Source organism: Cetorhinus maximus, chromosome 16, assembly GCF_964194155.1.
Source record: "Cetorhinus maximus chromosome 16, sCetMax3.hap1.1, whole genome shotgun sequence".
NCBI classification, from domain to species: Eukaryota; Metazoa; Chordata; class Chondrichthyes; order Lamniformes; family Cetorhinidae; genus Cetorhinus; species Cetorhinus maximus.
In genome coordinates this window covers 61,510,010-61,534,009 of record NC_135894.1, presented here as the reverse complement: position 1 = coordinate 61,534,009, position 24,000 = coordinate 61,510,010, and the positions used below count along the sequence as shown (strand labels likewise).

Genomic DNA, 24,000 nt, shown 5'->3' with positions numbered 1-24,000 from the left:
TCAGTCAACGTGGTTAAACTGCAAGGGATTGCTATTTTTTTGAACAGAAAATAGCGTTGAATTAACAAGAGTGGACTATTCCAGAGTCTAGCCAGTATCAATATAATTTCCAAGTATCAACAATTATTTTGAAAAGGTTCAAAATAATAAAAGATAAATTTACTTACTACACACATCATATTCCAAAAATTCTAAACTGATCCTTTTGTAGGCCATATTTTAACACTTTCAATTATGTGTTACTAGTGCGTTTCTAATTAGCTAGTGATGATATTTAGCCACAGTGACCTATGAATAGCCAACCTAAACATATTAGCGGAGATATTACATGTGTGAGGTCACCAATGTAAACGCTCTCTCATTCCAGTTAATGTCCATGATTTTCTTTAATTGTCCATATTGCTAAGTCTGAACAGTTTTTCAATGTATTTAATCAGTCTTTCACCGGAACTGAAAAAGAACAACTCCCAAATAATTACCTCAGAGTAATGGCACAAAGATCAAGAAACTCAATGTGGCTTGAAGCCTCAGTAATCATATGGGTATCAACAAGTTTTCTGAAATAATTGTTTTAAATATAGTTGTGTAGTGATGCTTGTCTTTTTTTAATTAGAACTTTTATTAGTGGTCTCTTGTAACGATGCAGTTGTTAGTCCTACATATATATGGAAATACTATCATTTGGAACCATTCCCCACAAGTTGCATTAGTTGCCAAGAGCACTTGTTTTACTGGCTGTCCCTCTCTCATCATGTGATGAGCTGCTAATCCATAAAAGCAAAATACTCCTGCTCTTCCTTGCCTGCCAAAGGATTGATTAATGTGTTAGTGAACAAGTCACTCCCTAGCACATAGAGGATATTCCAGGATGAAAACGGCACATCAGTCACCCCATTAGAGTTAATCACGGTGACTGCAGGCATACTTGGTGAAGTAATTGCATGAGATGACTAGTGTAAAGGGAACACACAGGTATGATGTGCATGCAGCTATTTGCTGCATTAGCTTCTTCAGTGGTTTTACAGATTGGTCCAGAAAATGACTTTCCAACCTTTTCTCCAACCATTATACAGATGATTTCTATTAAACATATTGGTCCATAATTTGCTGGAACAGGGCATCTAATAATGTCTGCCATTAGTTAGACTTTCTGTTGCAGGTTTCGGCTTTTAAAACTTTTTGCTTGGCACATTGCTGAAAGCACAAGCCGATAAAGTCACAGTGAGAAAAACAGGACATCTGGAGCCTGGCTGAACAGAGCAAGAGACTGACTATCTCCTTAACAAACCATGTTGAAGGATTGTGAAAGTAATAGCATAAAGACTGAGAAGCAAGTGTAAATTAAAATGGGTGGATTCATGTAACATTCAGTGTGAAAAAAAATTAAAGGGCAGAATTTTTATCAAGTGTGTTGACAGCAGCCAGAAACGTGTGTCTGCAACGTGCATGGCTGCTGGTAAGAAATCCTCATTGATTTTATCAATGGTAGCTCATGAGTAAGCTGTTGCCAGGTTTGTTGTTCAGGATGGCAACACACCCCCTAGAGCTGCCAGCCCCATCAAATCTCACCATATGTGGCTCAGTGTGATTTTTGTTATTTCTATTTGCTGCTGGGATGCAAATGTTGCTGGCTAGGCCAGCATTTATTGCCTATCCCTAATTGCGCTTGAGGTGGTGGTGGTGAGCCATCTTCTTGAACTGCTGCAGTCCATGTGGTGTCAGTATGTCCAAAATGCTGTTAGGGTGGGGGTTCCAGGTCTTTGGCCCAGTGACAATGAAGGAATGGAGATATAGCCACAGTGTTTACATTGTTGGTCCAATTAAGTTTCTGATCAATGCTTATGTTGATGTTGGCGGATTCAGCGATGGTAATTCCATTGAAAGTCAAGGGTTAGATTCTGTAATAATTGCAAGTTAAACAATTTCTTACTGTTATAGTGATCATGTGACTGCAGAGGCCAATCAGCCCTACACACAGGGAATCTTAGGGGCAGAGCTTTTTAGCCTTGGTCTTGGAACAAGTATATAGTCTCCTCTGAAGTTTGCTAATAAAGTTCACTGTTTCTTACAAGAAACCTGTCCTGCACTCTCCAAGTTTATTACAGATTCCCTCCTGTTGGAGATACTCTTTGCCCAGCACTTGTGTGGCACGAATGTTCCTTGCCACTTATCAACCCAAGCCTATATGTTATGGCCCTGCTGCATTCAGTATGGACCACTATAGGATCAGGAAAATTGCAATGGTGCTGAACACTGCAATTATTAGTGAACATCCCCACTTCTGACCTTATGTTGGAAAGAAGGCCATTGATGAAGCAGCTGAAGATGGTTCGGCCTTGGACACTAGCCTGAGGAACTCCTGTAGAAATGTCCTGGGACTGAGATGATTAGTCTCCAACAACCACAATCATCTTCGTTTGTGTTTGGTATGACACCAACCAGTAGAGAGCTACTCGCCCTCCCAATTTCCATTGACTTTAATTTTACTAGGGCTCCTTCATGCCACATTCGGTCAAATGCTGCCTTGATATCAAGGGCAGTCACCCTCACCTAATCTGTTGAATTTAGCTTTATTGTCCAGATTTGGACCAAGGATGTAATGAGTTCAGGACCAAATCGCCCTGATAGAACCCAAACTGAGCATGGGTAAGCAGGTTATTGCCCTGTAAATGTCACTTGTTAACACTGTCGACAACACCTTCCATCATTTGGCTGATGATCGAGAGTAGACAGACAGGGCAGTAATTGGCCAGATTGTATTTGTCCTGCTTTTTGTGGAGAGGACACAGCTCAATAATTTTCCACATTGCTGGGTAGATTCCCATGTTGTAGTAGCACTGGAACAGCTTGGCTGAGGGCATGGCTAGTTCTGGAGTCTTCAGTCCTACTGTCAGGATGTTGTCTGGGCCCATAGCTTTTGCTGTAACTAGTGCCTTCAGCCATTCCTTGATAACACATGAAGTAAATCGAATTGTCTGAAGGCTAGCATCTGTTATAGTAGGGACCTCAGGAGGGGACCAAGACGAATCAGCCACTTGGCATTTCTGGCTGAAGGTGGTTCCAATTGCTTCAGCCTTGACTTTTGCAATGATATGCTGGGCTCTCCCATCATTGAGGATGGGGATGCTCATGGAGCCTCCTTCTCTGTTAGTTGTTTAGTCATCCACCACCATTCACGATTGGATGTGACAAGATTGTGATTTGTTGGTTGTGAGATCGCTTAGCTCTCTCTATTGCACATTGCTTCTGCTATTTAGCTTGCATGTGGTCCTGTGCTGTAGCTTCACTAGCTTGGCACCTAATTTTTAAGTATGCCTGATGTTGCTGCTCCTGACATGCTCTCTTACAACTCTCATGGAACCAGGGTTGGTGCCCTAGCTTGGTGGTAATGGTAGAGCAAGTGATATGCTTCCCATGAGATTACAGATTGTGGTTGAATACAATTCTGCTGCTGCTGATGGCTGCTCATGGACGCCCAATTTTGAGCTACTAGATCTGTTCTGAATTTAGCATGGTGGTAGTGCCACACAATACGACGGAGGGTGTTCTCAGTGTGAAGACCGGACTTTGTCTCCACAAGGACTGAGCGCTGGTCACTCGTTACAATGTTGTCATGGATAAATGGATCTCCAAAGCTCAATAGGGGAGGGTGAGGTCAAGGTCTCATTCACTGTCTCACCACCTGCCGCAGGCCTAGGCTTGCAGATATGTCCTTCAGAACTTGGTCAGATCAGTCAGTGGTGGTGCTACCAAGTCATTCTTGATAATGGACATTGAATTCCCCCCACCAAGAGTACATTTATTGCTGTTACTACCTTTAGTGCTTCTTTCAGGTGGTGTTCACCACAGAGGAGTACGGATTCATCAGCTGAGGGAGGGGAGTAGCTGGTAATCAATAAAAGGCTCCCTTGCTCATGTTTGACCTAATTCCATGAGTCTTCATGGGGTCCAAAGTTAAAGCTGAGGATTCCCAGCGCCACACTCTCCTTACTATGGGACAGGTTTTACCCAGGATTGGTGATGGAGGGGTTTGGGTCCTGCTTTATCCTGTTACCTCTGGAACCGAGTTTGAATCTGGTCCAAACTGATTGTGCTGGAGTTAAAGAAACAATCTTTTGTTTTTGATAAGTCCATCAACCAAAGTTGTTTTCATATTCAAATAAAAACACAAAATACTGGCAGAGCTCAGGTCAAGCAGCATCTATGGATGATATGGGATGATACAGTGAGTCTGTTACTTGACTAGTGGGACAGCTCTCCCTATTTGGACACAAATCCCCAGATATTAGTGGGTAGGAGTTTTCAGGGTCAACTGGGCCGAATGTACCTGTGTCGCTTCCAGTGCCTAGAATGATGCCATGTGGCCTGTCTGGTTTTATTCTTATTTGAATTATCTGTAGCAGTTTGATTGATTGAATAGTTGCCGAGAAAGGATTTGTACTCATATCCCTAGAGTATTGTCCAGGCTTCTGGATTACTAGTTCAGTAATATTACCATTAAGCTACCAGAGCTCTGTTTGCAAACATTCCTGTGAAGCATCATTTTACTACATGAAATGCACTACGCAAATACAAATTGTTGTTGTTGACCTGCTTCACCAAACCTTAGTAGATCATTCGCCAATTCAGACATAAGATATTTCTGAGTGAGATTCTTTTCAAAATAAGGAGTACAGCATGTCTTAAACATGTGTCTGCCTCATTAACAGTTCCACAGTTTTCACAAATCATTACATATGGTCAGGTTCAGTAAAATTTCAGTAAAATATCAGATATGGCTATTATTTTAGCTATTCAATACTCAAAGTGATAATGGGCATAGAACTGAGTGACATAGATCTTGATGGCACCATCTCAAGCAAAAATAACAATTTCTTGGTTTGTCAGTTAAATAGAATAAATGGAGCTGATGGTGACCTGCAGATCATCATGACAGCAAGATAAACTGTGTACAGATATCACATTTTGTATCACACCAAAGTCACTGAGATGATGTCCATAGCTAAAGAACAGGAATGGACATCAGAATTACAGTGGATCCAGAAGCTAAAACAAGTGGACTGTTTTTCAACTTGGATTGGCTCATTACAGGAACTTGTGGATGTTCTCAGATATTCAATTACCCCTAGGACAATTGAAAAAGACTGGATACAATCTAGAAATCAGAATTGATAACAGTGCAATTGAAGGCTTTGTCAACTGATCAGCCCAGTCATCGTTTAAGGCAGTGAAATGTGCACTCTACAATAATGGAGAACCAAGAAAGCTAATATTAAAATGAAAACAAAAATACAGTGGATGATAGGTAATCAACCTGAAATGGTAATTCTGTTTTTCTCCCCATAGATGCTGCTTGACCTGAGCACTTCCAGTATTTTGTGTTTTTATTTGAAAATGAAAACAATTTTGGTTGACTGACTTATCAAAAACAAAAGATTGTTTCTTTAACTCCACCATAATCATTTTGGACCAGCTTCAAACTCACTTCCAGAGATAACAGGAATAAGTTGTTGCTTGCTCTGCCACATAGGGCAAAATCATCCCAGATTTGCCCTAAGTGCAGTAGCGGGCGCGACAAACAATGTTTTACCCATCAGCTGCAATGGTGGGTTTTCACACCATATCATCTGTTTCCCACCTCATTAATTAGGAAACACGCTGTCTCACTGCCGGGTGGCCTCGAATTGCCCTCCACTCCTTTACCTCATTGTTTCCTCACTTCAGGTGCCATATCTAACCTGCAGCTGCACACACAATTCTCAATCCTTGCAGCTCAGGACTGCTCCAGTGAAAACATGGCTCTGAAAGCCAAGAAGAGTTCAGTGACCCATCACTGGAATGCCTTTTGGAGGTCTGCAGTGATGTCCTCCACTGCTCTGGCTGCAGGAGGTCCAGCAACCTCACACTCTGGCTTGGGAGGCAATGACAGTGGTGGTCAATGCCAATGCTGCACAGAACAGGTTGGCCATCCAGTGCAGATAGAGGATGAATGATCTCATCTATGCTGCCAGGGTAAGGCAACCATCTCATTGATCTCAACTCACACACTCACAAGGCCATCACACATTCACTGGCATCTTACTCACTGCCAGCTCAAGGGACATCACCGCTCACTCTCTCACACACATCATCACATCTCCATATGGCCTCATCTCCTCTGGAGGCTGCCTCCTCAGCCCTCACCATCTTGAGGCCACTTGCACAGATCAACATAGGCCCCATCACACACCTTGGGATGCCCCCCTTCCCCGGTACAGCCCTCACCCGGCAGCCTCTTCCCTTGCCTGAGGCCACTTCTCCCCCTTCCTCAAGCAAGCCCTCGCCCTGCAGCCGTTGAAATGCCACCCCCGCCGTATGGCTGGTCTGGTAGTTAGACACCTGCCCGTGAGCCTCCCTAAAAGTGATGTGGTGCTGTCTATGAAGCCTGGCACTGATGACCACGAGTGCTGCCTGAAGTAAAGCAGGCAAACAAACCTCGAAGTCCCGAGCAAAGTGCAGCTCGCTAGGTGCACGTTGCTTATGTACAGTTGTGAAACACATCGGCGTGCAATCATGTCAATGTGCCTGGATGATCCAGCATGGAGGGATGATTCCGGTGAGCAGGGTTTATAATGAGATGCTAACATATTGAAATTAACTTCCCGACATTGGACGGCTGGAAACACAGCCCGCCATTGACAGGTGGAGCAGACGATCACAAACTGGTTTCACGATAGCGTAAAACCGATTTTTGGCTTCCGCCATATTGTCCGCTCACCTACCATGATGCCGGCTGCCAACAGGACCAGACAATTCCACCCATAATCTCCATTAAATCTATTTCTATATTAATTAGCTTGATGGATGCATTGAACAGGCTACTTTTCCATTTGCTGACACTATTAAATACATATGAGTTGAACTTCTGCAGAGGTTCACTTGATCATCCAAAATACTTTTAGCAGAAGAGACGTGGAAACAACGTAAACAACGTTTTGTGCCATTTGACAGAAGTTCACCACCTTCCAGTTTGCACTATATAGTCAACATAACTGAATGATTCCAAACACTGCAGTGTCAGTATCCATTCTCTAACTTTGATGTGCTATTTATACACTGTATTTGCATCTTCTGTTCAAAGTCTGTACCTTTAAAAATGAATAACTACAGTTTAACACACCCTAGATACTTCCAATTGAAATCGATATTTAGTGCAATTACAATCAAATAACATCTTCATACTGCTTGTAAATAGTGATTCTAATTTTTGTGTTGTAAAAATGAACACAAAAATTAAATCTTGATTGCTTTTCATAGTATGATGAATTAAAAATAAACACAAAACTCACTCAAGCCTTGGAGTTAGAATATTTGTCCACTTTTTTTTTAATGGTTTATCTCAGTAATTTAATTTCCAGCCTCTTTCAACAGCATTTCACATCTTCCTTCCCTTCAATCCATTTTTGGGATCGACCTTCATGGAGTCTATCTGCACTTTGGTACCTGGCACAAGGTGATTCGCAGATAAGCCTTTACGGAGGGAGAATGATGCTTTTTATCTTCTTCTTTCTTAGGCATTCCCTTGGGTTCAAGGGTGACTTGCTTCCACTCTGGTTCGATGGTCTCTGAGATGGCTAATAAGCCCAATGTGTGATCTGCAGACTCTGTCACATATGGGGCAGGTGGTGCTTGAGGGGTTGGGTAGATGAGTCGTTTGGAGGTTCATGCGTTTTCTCCGATGCCTCTGCATGTTCCTGAAGTCGCTGAATGTGTTTGGTGCCTTCCCAAATGAACCTTCTTCGTTTTAGTTGGTCATAAGCCAAGGACTCCCATGAATTGGTGATGATGTCTGGATTCTTCAGGGATGCTATGGGGATATCCCTAAAGCGTTTTCACTGTCCTCCTGGGAATCTCTTGCAATGACCAAGTTCTAAGTAGGACAGTTGCTTCAGGAGAAATTCAAACAGCATGGCCTGCACAGCAGAGCCTGTTTTTAGTGATCATTGCCATGATGCTAGGCATGTTGGCTTGTGGGAAGATTCTGCTTTGGACTGCCTTTCTTACCACCAGATTTGGAATATCCCACCACTGTGTGATACTTCTCCCGTGCCTTGAGGTGCCTGCTGTAGGTTGTCCAAAACTCCGAAGCATAAAAGAGCATGGGGATCACTGCTGCCCAGTAAACCATGACCTTAGTCTTGGGTTTGAGATCCTAGTCCTGAAATAATCTTTTCCTCAGTCAGCTGAAGGCTGAGTTGGCATATTGGAGGCAATGATAATTTTTTTTGTCTTTGTCTGCCTTCAGCTTTTTTTGATCAGAGGTCATTGCACACAGCCAAGTTTGCCTCACTCGTGGCCATGGGTATAGAATGGGGCAGAGAGTTCCCAGGCCCGCAGTGAAATGTGGCATATGGACACAGGGTGGAGGTTTCTCCAAAAGTCTTCTTACAATGATGACTATGTCTGGCAGCGGTGAGAGGTAGATGAAACTGTGTCTTCTTTTCCCAGGAGATCCCCTGTAACACTCCACAGCTAAAACACCTTTGTAAGATTTTCCAACATCCTTACTATGGGAGGTGCCACAGATGCTCCCTAAGAGGCATTTGGACAAGCAGACATATTAGGGAAGCTTTGTGTCAACCCACAAAGCCCAGGGTCAGCAGCAGAGTTTTCCACCAGGCATATCTCGACATTTACAGAGATATGTCCCTTTGCAGGTTTTTCAAGACCTTCCTTTCTCAGATTGAATTCAGAGCCTTGAATAAAGTAGTATGACCAAAACTAAATTAATCTTCCATATTAGCATTCAGACCACTCCCTTCCCCATGGCCAGCTATGTGGAATGGGTCAAGATTAACTGGAAAGCATATGCTATGCTATACTTGCATTTTCTACTGCTGCTTTTGTGCGAACAATGGCCTATAAAAGCTTTTATACCAACAGTAAAGTCTAGGATATAATGTTCATAGTGCTGAATGAAAAAGGATAAACAGTAAGTAACTAATACAGCCATGGAAGAAATATATCAAAATGTTGATAACAAAAATATATCTTCAGAATAGCAGCTGCTAGAGATAGGTTAACAAAATATGTCAAGGATGCAGGTAGAGTAACTTTAGAGAAAGAGGATGAAATCAAAGAGAGGTGAGGCTATGCTTTAACTGGCTTATAAATGAAGAAAACTCATGAACAAAGACATAAGAGGTAGCTGCCAATCAAGGGATGACAAAAAGCTTCAATTTGGAAGAAATGAGAATAGCACTGACAGGAATGAAAAACGACAAAGCTGCAGAACTGGATGAGATGCCAGCAGAAGTATGGACCTGCCGAGGTGAATATGGGGTTCAGTTCCTGAACAAGCTGTTCAATTGTGTTATGGTAAGAGACAAAATCCCAAGGGCATGGCGGCAAAGCATTTTGGTACCAATATTCAAAGGAAAGGGAGGCATTCAAGATTGCAAAGACCACCGAGTATTTAAGCGCCTACCACATACATTCAAGATATGGGAGAGAGTCATGGATCAGAGACTGAGAAAGATAGTGGAAATCCATGAAGGTAAATTCAAATTCATGTCCAGAAGAAGCACCAGTGATGCCATTTTTATTTTGTGACATGATGGGGAAATATCAGGAAAGCCAATGAAACATAACAATCATATTCATCAACCTAGAGAAGGCTTATTACTGGGTGCCTAGGGAGGAAGTCTAGAGCTGTGCTAGAATTTGTGGAGTCCCTGAGAAGTACATATGACTATTACAGGACATGTACATGTAGTGCCAGGCAAGAGTAAGAGGCTGTGTGGGTAGAGTGAGAGCATTGAAACCAAAGGTGGATTACACCAAGGATCGGCACTCAGCCCCCTCCTCTTCCTGATTGTCAGGGATGTTCTAAATGAGCAAGTGAGACAGGAAGTGTCATGATTTATGATGTTTGCGGATGACACTGAGCTATGTGGTGGGGATGACAGGAACATAACAGAGTATCTGAAGAACTCGAGAGAAGCACTGGAAGAAAGGGGTATGAAGATCAGTAGGCCAAAGGTCCAACTTATGGACAGTCAGTTTTAGCCTAGGGAAGAGGATCAGAGTGAAGGTGTAAAGATTATGGAGAATGGGAGAAAGTGAGCAGTTTCAAGTATTTGGGGTCAGTGGTGGTAAAAGATGAAGCATGGAACTGGAAATTAAGCAATGGTCTGGCTGGAGTAACTGGAAGAAGTACAGTCGAGTGTTATTTGATAGAATAGTATCGCTGAAACTGAAAGGAAGAATTCTCAAGACAGTTGTGAGACCATCCTTGTTATATAGTGCAGAAACTTGGGCATATCAAGAAGAGAGGAATGACTGGATATTACTGATGTGTGGAGTAACAAGAAAGGACAAGATCAGGAACCAGCACATCAGGAGGTCAATGAAAATTGTGGGAGCATCAAAGAAAGTAGCAGAGAAGAGATTGAAATGGCATGGTCATCTGTTGTGGAGAGCGAGAGGAAATGTGGTGAGACAAGTGAAGGAGGTGGGACTGCCAGGTAGAAGGCAAAGAGGAAGGCCTAAGACCAGATGGAAAGATGTGGTGATGAGAGACTTAAACACAACAGAATTGGAGGAGGAATGGGTGACTGGCAGGAGGAAATGGAGAAGGGTGATTAACCAGTATTGTGGCAACTCCAAGTAAAATGGGAAAAGCTGAAAGAAGAAAAAGAAATAAATAATGTTATGAGAGCCTTTTTCAGCATACTTGGTAGAAACACTAAGAGATTCACCACTTAGAAGCAAATATTAAATTGGAGAAAACGATGACAAAAAGAATGCTGAATCCCCTGTTGAAGATAAATCAACCAGGATCTGACCCAACTCACTCTTCATCAGATTAGAGATCAACAGAGAAGAGGATGGAAAACCCTATCCCCAACCAAGTGCAATCCCTGGAATAACAGGAACTAATAAGGAACCTAGTTCTAGCTACAACGATGTATAGATAATTTATCCCATTGTGATGGCTCTATGGAGCAAACTGGTTTCATCAAGAAACAGTTAAACTTTGTTACAGAGATGTTTTCCGGTCTTGCATGCTCGACCAGATCTCTCATCAGAAAAGCCTGCCCCACAGGTTACCTGTGCTAAGAGCTTACTGGTCAGAGCCCCCCCCAGTACATCACATGACCTGTGATTGGCAGGAGGGAATGACTATACATCCAGTTGCCACATTTCCTCCCCCTTTAGTATTTTTTATAATACTCTTTACAGAAAAACATTTAAACAATCCAACAAATATATATATAATTTCAGACGATTACAAATCAAGTCTCTGAGGTGCTCTTTTTATACGAATAGAGCAGCGTAGCTCTATCACTGGAGGTTCCTCAACAGGATCGACAGGATCATCAGAGCTAGGCAGTTCAGGATTTGGTAACTCTTCTGAAACATTTGGAATGTCTGTTCTAGGTCGATCATACACCTCAGAAGTTAACGGTTCAACGTTAATCACAGGTTGATCAGTTAATTGTTGGAATGCCTCTCTGGATGTGATCTATATACTTACCAATGGTTCTATCTCCCACATGCACTTGGAAGGATAATGGACCAGTCTCTGAAACAATTGCTCCCAGAGCCCAGCAGGGTCCGCTGCTGAAATTTCACATGTATACCGTGTCACCTACAATGAATGTGCGAGTTTTACTATGTATGTCATGGATAAACTTCTGATTGCTCTGGTTCCGCGCTGCCTTCCCCTCTAAATTTGAAAAGAGCAAGTGCAAACGTGTACGCAGACGGCATTTCATTAATAACTCTGACAGTGTTGAACCCGTAGTCGAATGTGGTGTTGTGTGATAACTGAAGAGAAACCGGGAAAGTCAAGATTCCAGAGATGCCATCTGATAATTTTTTCATACCAGGCTTAGAAGTTTGTACTGCCCTCTCAGCTAGGCTATTCGATAAGGGATGCCAAGGGACTTTAATATGTTGGATTCCATTCAGATCCATAAATTTCTGAAACACGTTGCTGGTAAAGGCTGTACCATTATCAGAAATGACAATTTCAGGTATGCCATGAACGCTGAAACAGTGATGTAGTTTCTCAACAGTTGCGTTCAATGTTGGCGATTTGACTTCGTATGCATCCATTTATTTTGAATGTGCATCTACAATTATCAAGAACATGGTACCTAAGAATGGTCCTACATATTTGATATGTAATTGAACCCAGGGTCGACCAGGCAACTCCCACAGATGCAAGGGAGGTGAAACAGGCATCTTCTGTTGTTGCAGACAATGGATGCTTTCAATGTCACTGTCAATGCCTGGCTACCATACATAGCTTTGCGCAAGCATTTTCATCTTTGATATGCCTGGATGTGCACTGTGGAGCTCTGTCAAGAGTGGCTCTCTACCTTGTGATGGTACGACAACTCTTGAATCCCACAACACAACTCCAACTTGACAGCTTAATTCCGTGTTTCTGACATGAAATGGTCTCAATTCATCAGATACAGGCGAGTTTGGCCATTCTTGCAAAACAAAATCTCTGACTTATGACAATATTGGATCTCTGTTCGTCCAATTTCTAATTTGTTCTGCAAACACAGACAAAGAATCTAAGAAATTCAATATTAGCACTAATTCTTGTGGAATGGGAGTTTTTACAATACTATCTGGTAACGAGAGGCAACACAGTGCATCTGCATTTGCAATGTGTAGGCCAGGGCAGTACATAAAAGTACACTCATACGCAGATAATGTCAGAGCCCAGTGTTGTATTCTTGCTGATGCTATTGGCGGAATGGCCTTGTCCTCACTGCATAATCCCATTAAAGGTTTATGGTCTGACATGATAGTGAAATGTCACCCATGCAGGTACTGATGAAACTTTTTTACACCGAATACTACTGATAATCCTTCTTTTTCTAACTGAGGGTAGCCCTTCTCGGCTTGGAAAATAGCTCTCAAGACATAACCAATGGGTCTTTCTGATCCATTTTCCATTTTATGTGATAATACAGCACCTACACCATAAAGAGAGGCATCACATGTTAACACCAGCTCTTTCAATGGGTCATAATGTACCAATAAGCAAGGCGAATGCAGCAATTTCTTTGCTTTCACAAAGGCTTCTTCCTGCTGTGAACCCCGTGACCAATGGTGGTTCTTTTTTAACAGTGAGTGTAATGGTGCCAAAAAAGTTGACAGATTTAGGAAAAAGTGACTATAGTATTTGATCATACCCAGGAAGGACTTTGAGTTCTGTAACATTGGATGGCAATGGTGCATCTTTTATTTCCTGAACTTTATCTTCTACCGGATGCAAACCCCTTGCATCCACTCTGTGCCCTAGACAAGTGACTTCTAGTGCTTCAAACATGCATTTTTCCTTCTTTAACTGTATGTTGGCTTCCGTGAACCTTCTTAGAATCTCCTCCAGGTTAGCCAAGTGTTCAGTCTAGGTTGACCCAGTGATAAGAACATCACCCAAATATACTACCACTCACGGGAGTCCTTGCAAAATACTCTCCATTGTCCTCTGGAAAATAACGCATGCTGACGAGACTCCAAAGAGCCTTGTGTGTGTTAATAGTCATGTATTCTCTCAACATGCCATTCAGTTTTAATTGCTGGTAGGCATGGATCATATCCAATTTCGTATAAGGCCTCCAGCCAGCTTGGCATATAAGTCATATATCCTTGGAATGGGGTACTTATCTAGTTTTGTTGCCTTATTTGCTGTCAATTTATAGTTTCCACAGATGCGTATGGTGTGGTCAGGCTTAACCACTGGAACTATGGATGCAGCCCACTCTGAGGATTGGACAGGTTGGATGATGCCCAGCTTTTCTAACCTGCACAGCTCTGCATCCACCTTTTCTTTCAATGTATAAGGCACAGGCCTGGCCTTAAAGAAATGTGTGTCGCCTGAGGATCAACATGTATATTGGCGTGCATGCTTTTTAGCTTCCCTAATTTATCCAAAAAAACCATGTTTCATTTCCTTAGAAGTTCTGGGATTCTATTTGATTTTAGATTAAATATCTCAGACCAGTCTGATCTTCTGTAGGCAATCCTGACCTAAAAGACTGGGTCAAAAGCAAAAATAGCTTCTGATGAAGAGTCATACAGACTCGAAACGTTAACTGTATTCCTCTCCGCAGATGCTGTCAGACCTGCTGAGTTTTTCCAGCTATGTTTGTTTTTGTTTCAGATTTCCAGCATCTGCAGTATTTTGCTTCTATCTAAAAGACTGGGTCCCTCTTCTTTCACTATTATTACAGGCAGTTGGGCTGTCTGTCACTTGTAAGAGGCTGGGACAGTAGCGAAGCCCTTTACTTGAATAGATTCTCCCGTGTAAGTTCTTAATTTAGTGGTTGCCCGCTACAAGTTTATTGGCTGTCATCCTTCATTAAGGTACCTGAAAGTGTGCTCTCCTACCACTGTAGTTGAGGCACCAGTATCCACTTCCATTGTCAGTGGCTTCTCATTCACTCATACTGTCACCGCAATAGGCTCAGTCTTCACAGCATATTATATAAGGAGTAAATGTCAGGAGCAGCAGCTTCAGCCTTTGCTGTACCCGTTATTTCTATCATGTTTGTTTGCTATTTTGCAGGCTTCTTCAACTTTGTCTGGCATTGCCTAACCATGTGACCCTTCTTATGACAGTAATGGTAGTCTGCCTCTTTGAATTTATAGGTATCTATCTGCTCATGGTCACCTCCGCATCTATAGCAATTATGTCTTGAAACCAATGATGAAGCGTTTTTGTTAGGCTTCTTAATGTTCCTTACAGTGGACATTGAATCACGCTCTAATTCTGAAGGTCTGGCTTTTGCGCCACGCTCAGCGGCAGGTTCCTGCCCAACATGAAGTATGGCGCTATTACCCATCTGTTGCAAAGCCTGTGAGTCTCTCACAGCACTTTCCATGGTGAGGGAGATTTCTAGTACGCATTTAAAATCGATATCGAGCTCGGCAAGCAATCAACGCTGTATGGCATCGTCCTTGACTCCACATGCATGATCATTCCCACAGCACATCATTTAAAATGTCTCCAAAGTTGCAGTATTCTGTCAAATGCTTGAGGTTCGCTACATAGGTTGCGATGGACTCTCCCGGGCCCCAAACGCTTGAATTGAATTTAAAGCACTGCGTTATCACAGATTGCTTCAGCTGGAAGTGTGTCTTCACTAGGTCCATTAACTCACTATATGACTTGGAATTGGGCATGCTTGGGACAGTTGAGTTACGAATCAAGTTATATGTTTTACTACCACATGCACTTAAAAGGATCGCTTTCCGCTTTTTTTTTTGACAGTTATTTCATTTGTTACAAAGTAAAATCCGAGGCGCTGAACATACTGGCTCCAGTAGTCAATATTAGCATCATATGGGTCAATTTTTCCAAACAGCAGCATGACTGGTGAGTAGCTTTTTTAAAAATTCGATTTACTCACAGTAACAGCGTGAGGTGCACAGTCAAAGTTGATTTTGCCCTCATCGCCAAATGTGATGACTCTATCGAGGTTTCATCAAGAAACAATTAAACTCTATTACAGTGACATTTTCAGTGCTTGCATGCTCAACCAAATCTCTCACCGGAAAAGCCCCACTCCGCTGATTGCCTGTGCTAAGAGCTCACTGGTTGGAGCCCCCACAGTAAGTCGCATGAGCCATGATTGGCAGGCGGGACTGAATATACATCCAGTTACCACACCCATGAATTCATAGGATCTCCTATATAACAATACTACTAAACTATATTGCAAGAATGTTAATGTACAAAAGGAAAATCAGTAAGAACAACTTAGTTCTAAATAAGATTTTTATTTAATTCCTCAGGAAATGGGTGTCAACAGCAAGGCCAACATTAATTGCCTATCACTTGTTGCCCTTGACAAGATGAAGGTGAGACTTTCTTCCTGAACTGCTGCAGCCTGTGTAATGAAGATGTGTCCACAAAACAGTTTGGTAGTAAGTTCCAGAATTTTGACACAGTGATGTTGAAATAACAACAATATATGCCCAAGTCAGAGTAGTGTGCAATGTGGAGGAGAACTTGGAGGTACCTGCATTCTCATGGGCCTGCTTCTTGTGCTTTGAGATGGAGGGTCACAGGTTTGGGAGGCTCTGGAAAGTTGCAGCAGTGCATCTTGTAGATGGGACACTCTGCAGCCACGGTATGCCGGTAATAGAGGGGGGTGGATAAAGTGGCAATCCAGTGAACAGCTTTGTCCAGGATTGTGAGTTTTTCTGAGTATGGTTGCAGCTGCACCCTCCTAAGCAAGTGCATTTTCTGTTCTCTTTATTTTAAAATCAACACAATATCTGAATTCACATTTTATCTCCTCCATTCATTTCTTTCAACTTGTTTTGTTTAAAAAAAATGTTTTAATTCATTCTTACATTGTGGCATTGCTGGTAAGGTTAGAATTTATTGCCCATCCCTACACTTAAGTGGTTTGCTAGGCTACATCAGAGGACATTAAAGAGTGAACCATATTATTGTGGAACTGGAGTCATAACCAAGAATGGGCAAGACCCACAGTTTTTCTTGGTAAAGGGCATTAAGGAATCAGTTAGATTTTTACAACAATTCAATAGTATCATGATTGCATTTTTACTGATACTAAGTTCTGGGGCTCAGATTTACTTATTTAGCAAATTGAAATGATAGGATTTGAACTTGCATTATCTGTGTTGCTAGTCCAGTAACATAACTGTTGTGCTAACTAATACTTGGTATAAGCAATTTCTTCATTGGCTGTCACAGCTTCAGTCAATAGTTACCACCTTTTGCCTTTGAAGGCTCTACTTTATTGATCTATTGGCAATTTTGGTTTTACTATCTCCACAGATTTCAAATGGAAGTCATGTCTCTGTCTGTGCTAGAGCAGTCTTCAAAAAGTTCAGATCCCTTTTTCATGTCAAAATGTAATTTTAATCCAAGAACTGAACTCTTTATACTCTATCCAAGACTTAAATGTTGCTCTTATATCGAGGGAGACTCTCAACTCTTCTCTTACAAGCCTGGATAAAATACAAACACCATTGTTATTCAGTGCACAATTCTAATTTCACCCTAGCGTCCAATGTCTTTGCTCCACTGCAGCCTTTTTTTGTCTATCTCTATTTTAAATTACTAAGGTTAGTGTCATTGTGAACCTTTTCCTCATGTTCTTGCTGAGCTCCGCACACTCTTTTAATCCTCAAAATGCTAAAATAAAGATTCAATCTTGCTGTTACTAAATCATTACTTCCCTATTTAGTCATCTTCTCTCAGCAACTTTTCAATTTTGGTGATCCTCTCCATGATTACTCTGGAATTGAATGGCCTACTCCAATTCCTATGAAGCTAAGCTTTTCACCTTGGGTTTTGAATATTACCGTGGTTCAACCGCACTTTTGGAGAAATGTACAGGAAGCTTTACATGGTATCTAACTGATGGTATATCCAGAGTAGGAGTTTTTGATGGTATTTCCATCACGACCACTGTCAATAGGTATAATAGATATAAAAAGATCCATATAATTAGTGCTATAGAGTGCCTAAATGTAAACTTCTTAGCAATGACAGACAGCACTTATTTTGTTAGCTTCTGCCAGCAGCCTCACTTTATTATATTAGATTGAAATATATATGACAATATTCAAAACATGTAATCACAATGTTTTACAGGAAGTTAACTTGAGTTATTTAGTTTTACTGCTCCTGGACAAAGTCCATTATTTATATTCAAGTTCCACGAACGAAAATCAAGTCAATTGTAATCAATACAAAATCTGAAAATCCAATGATGCAGTAAATTATTCATTGCCACATTGCCCAAACCCATGGCCACTGCCACCAAGAAGGGCCACACAAAAGAAGCTTTCGACTACGATCAACTCCAAGTTACCCTCCAAGTCACACATTACCCCGACTTGGTAATATATTGCTGTTCTATCAACATCACTGGGTCAAAGACCTGGAATTCCCTACCTAATAACACTGTGGGGGTGCCTTCAGCACATGAACTGCAGTAGTTCAAGAAGGTGGTGCATAACCACCTTCATAAAGCGATGGACAATAAATGCAACACAAACAACCTGAGAATGAACTGAATAAAAGCAAGAACATGCTTTTAGGCAAATATTCATCAGTGCAACTGATTTGATTGCAGTCATATACAATATTTTTTTTAAAACACAAGTGTTCATGTAATCAAATTACTGATTTGATTACAACACAAGGCATGGATACAGGTTCTTGTGACAGTAATTTTTAAAACATACTAATTTTCCCTTCTGCAATGCTCATGGACATGGGATGAACTAGTTCTGCAAAGGAAGTCCTTTAGTTTAGTCTGCACATTCCCAGAAAGAGCTCACCTCTCATTGCTCCCTGGTGAGGCAGAATTTTTATATTCATTTTACCCAAGTTATTTCAAGCCAACGTGTTTATGGGAAGACCTGTCATTACAAAGACCCTAGAGTAAAATTACCACATTCTTATTGTAATGAATGTCTTTTCCAAAATTTCAACGAGAGAAATAAGCAGGAAGATTTGACACAATGCAGCACTGCTGGAAGACGGAGCTAATTGAAGTTTTTAAGATGACAGGAATTGACAAAGTTAATGTAGGCAAATTATTGACTAATTCAAATGACTCAAAGGTCAGATACTAATTTTAAAGTTATGAAAATTATGTAAGACAAGTCACGCAAAACTTTTTTAATTGAACAGTATGAAGTTGGAGTAAGTTACTGGGAAAATCAATTGAGGGTTATCAGCAAAAATGGGTTCAAGAGACATTGCAACAAATTATCTTAAAAGAGAGAAAAGATTGAGGGCCCCAGTGAAACTATGATAGCTGAGAAGGTAGGGTTGATCTGAGATTTAATCACCTTTTTCTGCTTGAGTTCTTATGACAAAAGCATAACAGTGTTACAGAATTGCAACTTAATACTTGACTTAAACTTTCAGTGTACAGATGAAATAATACTGCACTTTAATAATTCCAAGGCTGCTGAAACAGCTGCTTGACCTATTTCCTATAATCTGCTGCTCTCTGAAATGAAAGGAAATAAATCGATCCTGTTGATTTTAAGTGGGTGCTGACTGTGCTGAACTATCCAACCCAAATTGTGTTTGGAATCCTAAGAGAGCTATTAATGACAAAACATTCACTTAAAACAATGAAAGCACAAAATACACCACAAGTTCTTGGGTCAGCTTGCAATGTCATCATGGCAGTGCAGCACAATCATCAATATACCAGTAAACTTATCTAGAAAATAAATTGAAACTTTATTTGACTCAATCTAATACATTAATGTTTAAATAAGATCGGCTGTTTTAAAGGGATAGAAATTCCCTCTTTTTTCAAATCAAGAGTTAAAATGTGAGGAGAAAAGATGGCAAAAAAATCATAGAAATCATTTATCTTTTCAAACCTACTGCTATGCGTTTTCTTTGTTTGCCTTTCTTCTTATTTTTTAATCTGTCTAGTTTCTGTACAAGGCGTATTTTGGTCTACACATATTTTTCCATTTTAATCTCAGCTTTTGTTCTTATAGTCAAGAATAGATTGCAATTAACATTCCTTACTAGTAGCAATTAATGTAAAATCTAGTAGAAACAGAGATGATGGCTGACCAAAAAAAAATCAAAGAATCATCAATTGAGGGGACAACTGAGAGGGTAGAGAACTGGCTCAAGAAAGTATAGAGGCAATAGGACATTATTGGGCTGAATAACAGCACCACAAAAAGCAGAGTACATGGAAAAAAATGTTCAATTTTACTTTACAAAATCATTGAAATATTATTTATTCATTCTTGCAAGCTAAAATTTTAATGCTGAGATCATGTAATTGTACATTTCTGAAACTGCTTTCAATGTTTAGTTGTAACACAAAAAAGGAAGGTGGAAATGTAATTAAATGCACTATGAATTCTGAACTATTGCCCAGAATTTTCATTTATGACTATCAACCATCTGCTTTGCCTGTAAGAATAAAAGCAGACAAGAAATGAATTGAGGGGTAAAATACAACAATAGGTATATCTGGACATCTTCAGTACTTCAGGATGGATTTTACTGCTAAAGGTGAAAAGATGAGGTTAAGGTTTTTCATAATTTTCAACAGCAAGATGACTACTATCTTGTGGTCATTTCTATTTCAGAGGTATTTTGAAATTTGAATGCCAAAATGGAGAACAACATTGCTGATGTTTGATTAGCAGCTGTTCATTGATTTCCCATATGTACTTGAAATGTTTATTCATCTCCCACTGCTTTTTGGTAGTTTTTAAAAACTTTCTCCATTATTTTCCCCTTCCAGCATGTAATTAATTTGCTGAAACTCAGGATTTCAACCTCCTCTAGACACTCCCCATCGCAGTATGATTCAGGTAGAAATTTACTGTCAGCTGTGCACTTGTACCCTTCCATTCCAATTGCACACCCATTATCTCCAACCAACGCCACCAATCGCGCCATGCTCCCTAAGCAGATCTTGTTATGTTTCACTCCTCTTGATTTTCAGCTCTCTTCCATCCATGATCCTCCGTCATGTTCTGTGTTGCAATCAAAAAGAATGAGAAGCTGATCTGTTTTTAAGTCTCTAGTCATGTATTTTTGATTCATCGGCTAGGAAAATAACTACAGCAGCATTCCTTCAATCTTCTCACCACCGCACCCCCCCCACCACCCAACCGCCTCCTCCCCACTCCACCCCACCAACCTCCTAAAATAGCACCCTCCATCATTGCCACTTGGTACTTCCCCCATTCACCCCAGCTGAGATCAGGAGCTCCCTCTGGTGGGATATTCACTACAACAGCATTCTTTTTTTCTCTACCACCCTTGTGCATGGGGCCCTCCACTGCACGTACTTGGTACCTCTGCCCCACAACTTAGCTGAGATCGGGAGCTCTTCAGATAAGAAACAGAGTCTTTGTACATCCAGTCTACCATGTGGGCTAGTAATGGTGTTATGCTGTTTATCACAAGAACAACACAAATTCAGAGAGATTTATTCAACACTATTAATCGCTACCATCTTTTCACTTGCAAATAGCTAAAGTAATGGACCTGTCCATCTATTTGAATGTCCATGTGAAAATGTTGGGAACAAAATAACTCAGGAATGATTCTCTAGATCTAATATAATTTGTGTGGACAAATTTGTATTCCCATCCATGAGAATTAGTTCTTTTTAATTGTCAATTGTTGTTCTTTGGGGTTTCTTTTTAAATTGAAAAGGTGGCAACAAAACTTGAAATTTTAATTTGAAAAAAGTAATAATAATGGGAACTGTTGCTGACCTGTTTTAATTGAAAAAATCTTTAAGCACCATCTTTAATATTAATGCATTTCATAAATGGAAAAACTGCATCCTTTTAATTTATTCCAAAGAACAATTTAGTTTCTATGATGTGAAAAAACAGAAAAAATACAGACGTTTCACAATTTCATATCATGGTGAGATTTGGACACTACAGATGCTAAAAGGTTTGCAGCACTGATTGACTGCTTTATGGAGTTGCGGGTACTGCTATTAATCAGGCCACACCAGCCTACCCTCTCCATAGTTTTCATTCTAGTGAAGGACAGCAAAGGAGCTGTCCATTCTGCTGACTGGTACTACTGGATAAGTGCTGAATAAACTAGCTCATCAGAGGAGGTAAAACAAGGAAACTCTTTCGAGTTATCAACAGTCACAGATTGCAACTCTTTCGAGTACAATCACAGTTCTTGGTTTCCGGGAGTGGGACATGAACCCACAACCCTCTGATTCAAAGGCGAGGGTGCTATGAACTGAGCCACAGCTGAAAAAAAAACACATCTCAATTGAATGTGTCCGATTTAATTGGCGAAGGGACGCCAAATCCGATAATTGAGTGGAAGCAATCCAACTGCCCCAAGGTTCGGTTGGATTCGCGTTTCAGTACAATCTTGGGAGGCAAACAGTCAGCTCAAGCACTTCTGAGAAAAGGAGATTACAGATCACAGCTTAACCCGCTTGCAGAAAGATTTAAACATATTATCAGCTAAAATCAAAGAACTTGTCCGATCAACATCTGTGACAGGAGAGCTCGGAGTTAGCAAATATCAATTCGAAACTGAACCACATGGAGCAGCTTTGATTGTGGAATCGTTTCGATTGACGAGGGAGATGACTGATATTCAACGGATTTACTATCGGGAAATGCAGGCGGTCTAATGTTTTGAGGATTTAAGAATCATTGAAGTGTAATTGAGACAGCTTTTTGATTGCCTTTTCCGATAGTTATCAATATCTGTAACAGGTCAAGTCACTGAGTGGATACCATCTGGACCCCCAAGCCATTCCATCTAAGGGTGAATACTGCAGCTCCTTGAGTCTAATTGAAATGTGTGGCCATACTAACTTGGATTGGAACACATTTCCTCTCTCTTAACCTTTGGAATGTACCAGCTCTTAAAAGACAACTGTCAATTATCCAATTGCTGAATCCTGCCTCCAGCTCAACTCCAACGTTAACCATGAAGGGGCGGCATTCTGATGGCAAAACATACTCCTTTGTAAAACAGGAACTTACTCCACAATATGGTCAATGCTTGTCTTTAAGATTGTGAAAGTCTTGGATGCGTTTGGGAGGCTGAATCAATCCCTGTAATAATGAATCCAAACATTAAAATCCGCCAAGCTAGGCACGGTTCTTAATGTCACCTGCATTCTCCCGAGATGAAGCAGTGAGAGCCAAGTCCCAGGGTGGAGCAAGGCCAAAATCAAGTCAATGCTGCTGACAGTGTCCCCAACTTTCCAAGACAGACATGGGCGCTTGCTGTGTTAACACTTTACCGCATTATCTGCCACAGGCATTTCTGAGACTCGCAAACATACGCAACTCGCACTTTAGTCTCATTTTCGTCTAACACAAAGATAGCTAAAAAAAAAATTTGTTGCAGCAAAAAAAGCATTAACGGTGGCACATTCATCACAATAAAGCGGGAAATGTTCAATGAAACCAAGTTGGGAGAAACTTACCGATCCTGAGAACTTGTTGAGAACTCTGAGAGGGGATGACAAATATATACAGTAGTAAGCAAAGTGCCGCTTTTGTATCGCGAAATAACACGTTCGGATTGCAGCACATGGTCATTCTCGTGGCTTTTCTCTTTCACTCTAAATCAAATGGCAGTATTTGTTAGGATCCAGCACTCGGCGCCTCTGTCCCCCATTCCATGTTAACCCCACAGAGTAATCCTCTCCGCCTGTCCCCTTCTCAATGCACCAAGCTCACACAGGGCTCGGAGTCGGCGAAACACACTCTCTCCCCCCCTCTCTCTCTCTCTCACCGCTGCTCGTCCTCCTGGAGCTGGCCAGTGCTGTACCCCAGCTGGGTTAGAGCTTGCCGTTGAGTGACATGAATCGGCGGTTGGTGTGAAACACCATCAGAGAGGACGTGTCTCACCGCAGTGTCCAAGCTCACTGTACAGCAGCCGGCAAAAACAGCAAAACGAAGGGATCAGCCAGAGAGAGAGAGAGAGAAATCCCAACCTCGCATTTAATCCTCATTCCCACTGGTGACGCTGCTGGTTTCTGAACTCCAATCAAACCTTTCTACTGAGAAACTACAGTATAATCGAGCTGCAATTACACCCCCAACTTCATATATATATATAGGGAGAGAGAGTCTTCCTGTCCCTGTCTGGAAACACTTGTTTCTGTAATGTAATAATGAATGAAGCTCCTAATCTGACCGGTACTTTTCTGGCCCCCAGATAGCACTGAACTCAATAGGTTTTCTCTGTGCGGTGAATGGCCCCAACTCCTTTTCATGATTTCTGACCATTCCAGTTCAGAAAGATTTGAGAACCTACAGTCAGATGCCTTAACCCTAAATCGTCCCTCATGTCAACCACCAGTTTACACTCAATTCCTTTTTGAAAAATGTTTGAATTTAATGTTTTTGCAACATGGAGTACCTCATCTACGGCGCAGAAAGCCATTGTTTATGGGTTAAGATGATTTGTAACACCGCAGAGTTCATGTATCACCAATGACA

General features: G+C 41.2%; 1 protein-coding gene across 3 annotated transcripts in view; it reads right to left on the bottom strand.

Moving 5' to 3' along the window:
- Positions 1 to 23,517, bottom strand: part of LOC144691614 (glutamate receptor ionotropic, kainate 1) — a 378,270-nt gene extending 354,753 nt beyond the window's left edge. For all 3 annotated transcript variants that reach the window (XM_078559883.1, XM_078559884.1, XM_078559885.1), the window contains exon 1: positions 22,980 to 23,517. In XM_078559883.1, the coding sequence (XP_078416009.1) occupies positions 22,980 to 23,094 (115 nt within the window). In that variant the 5' untranslated portion in view covers positions 23,095 to 23,517. The remainder of the gene's footprint in view (positions 1 to 22,979) is intronic.
- Positions 23,518 to 24,000: the final 483 nt, after the last annotated feature.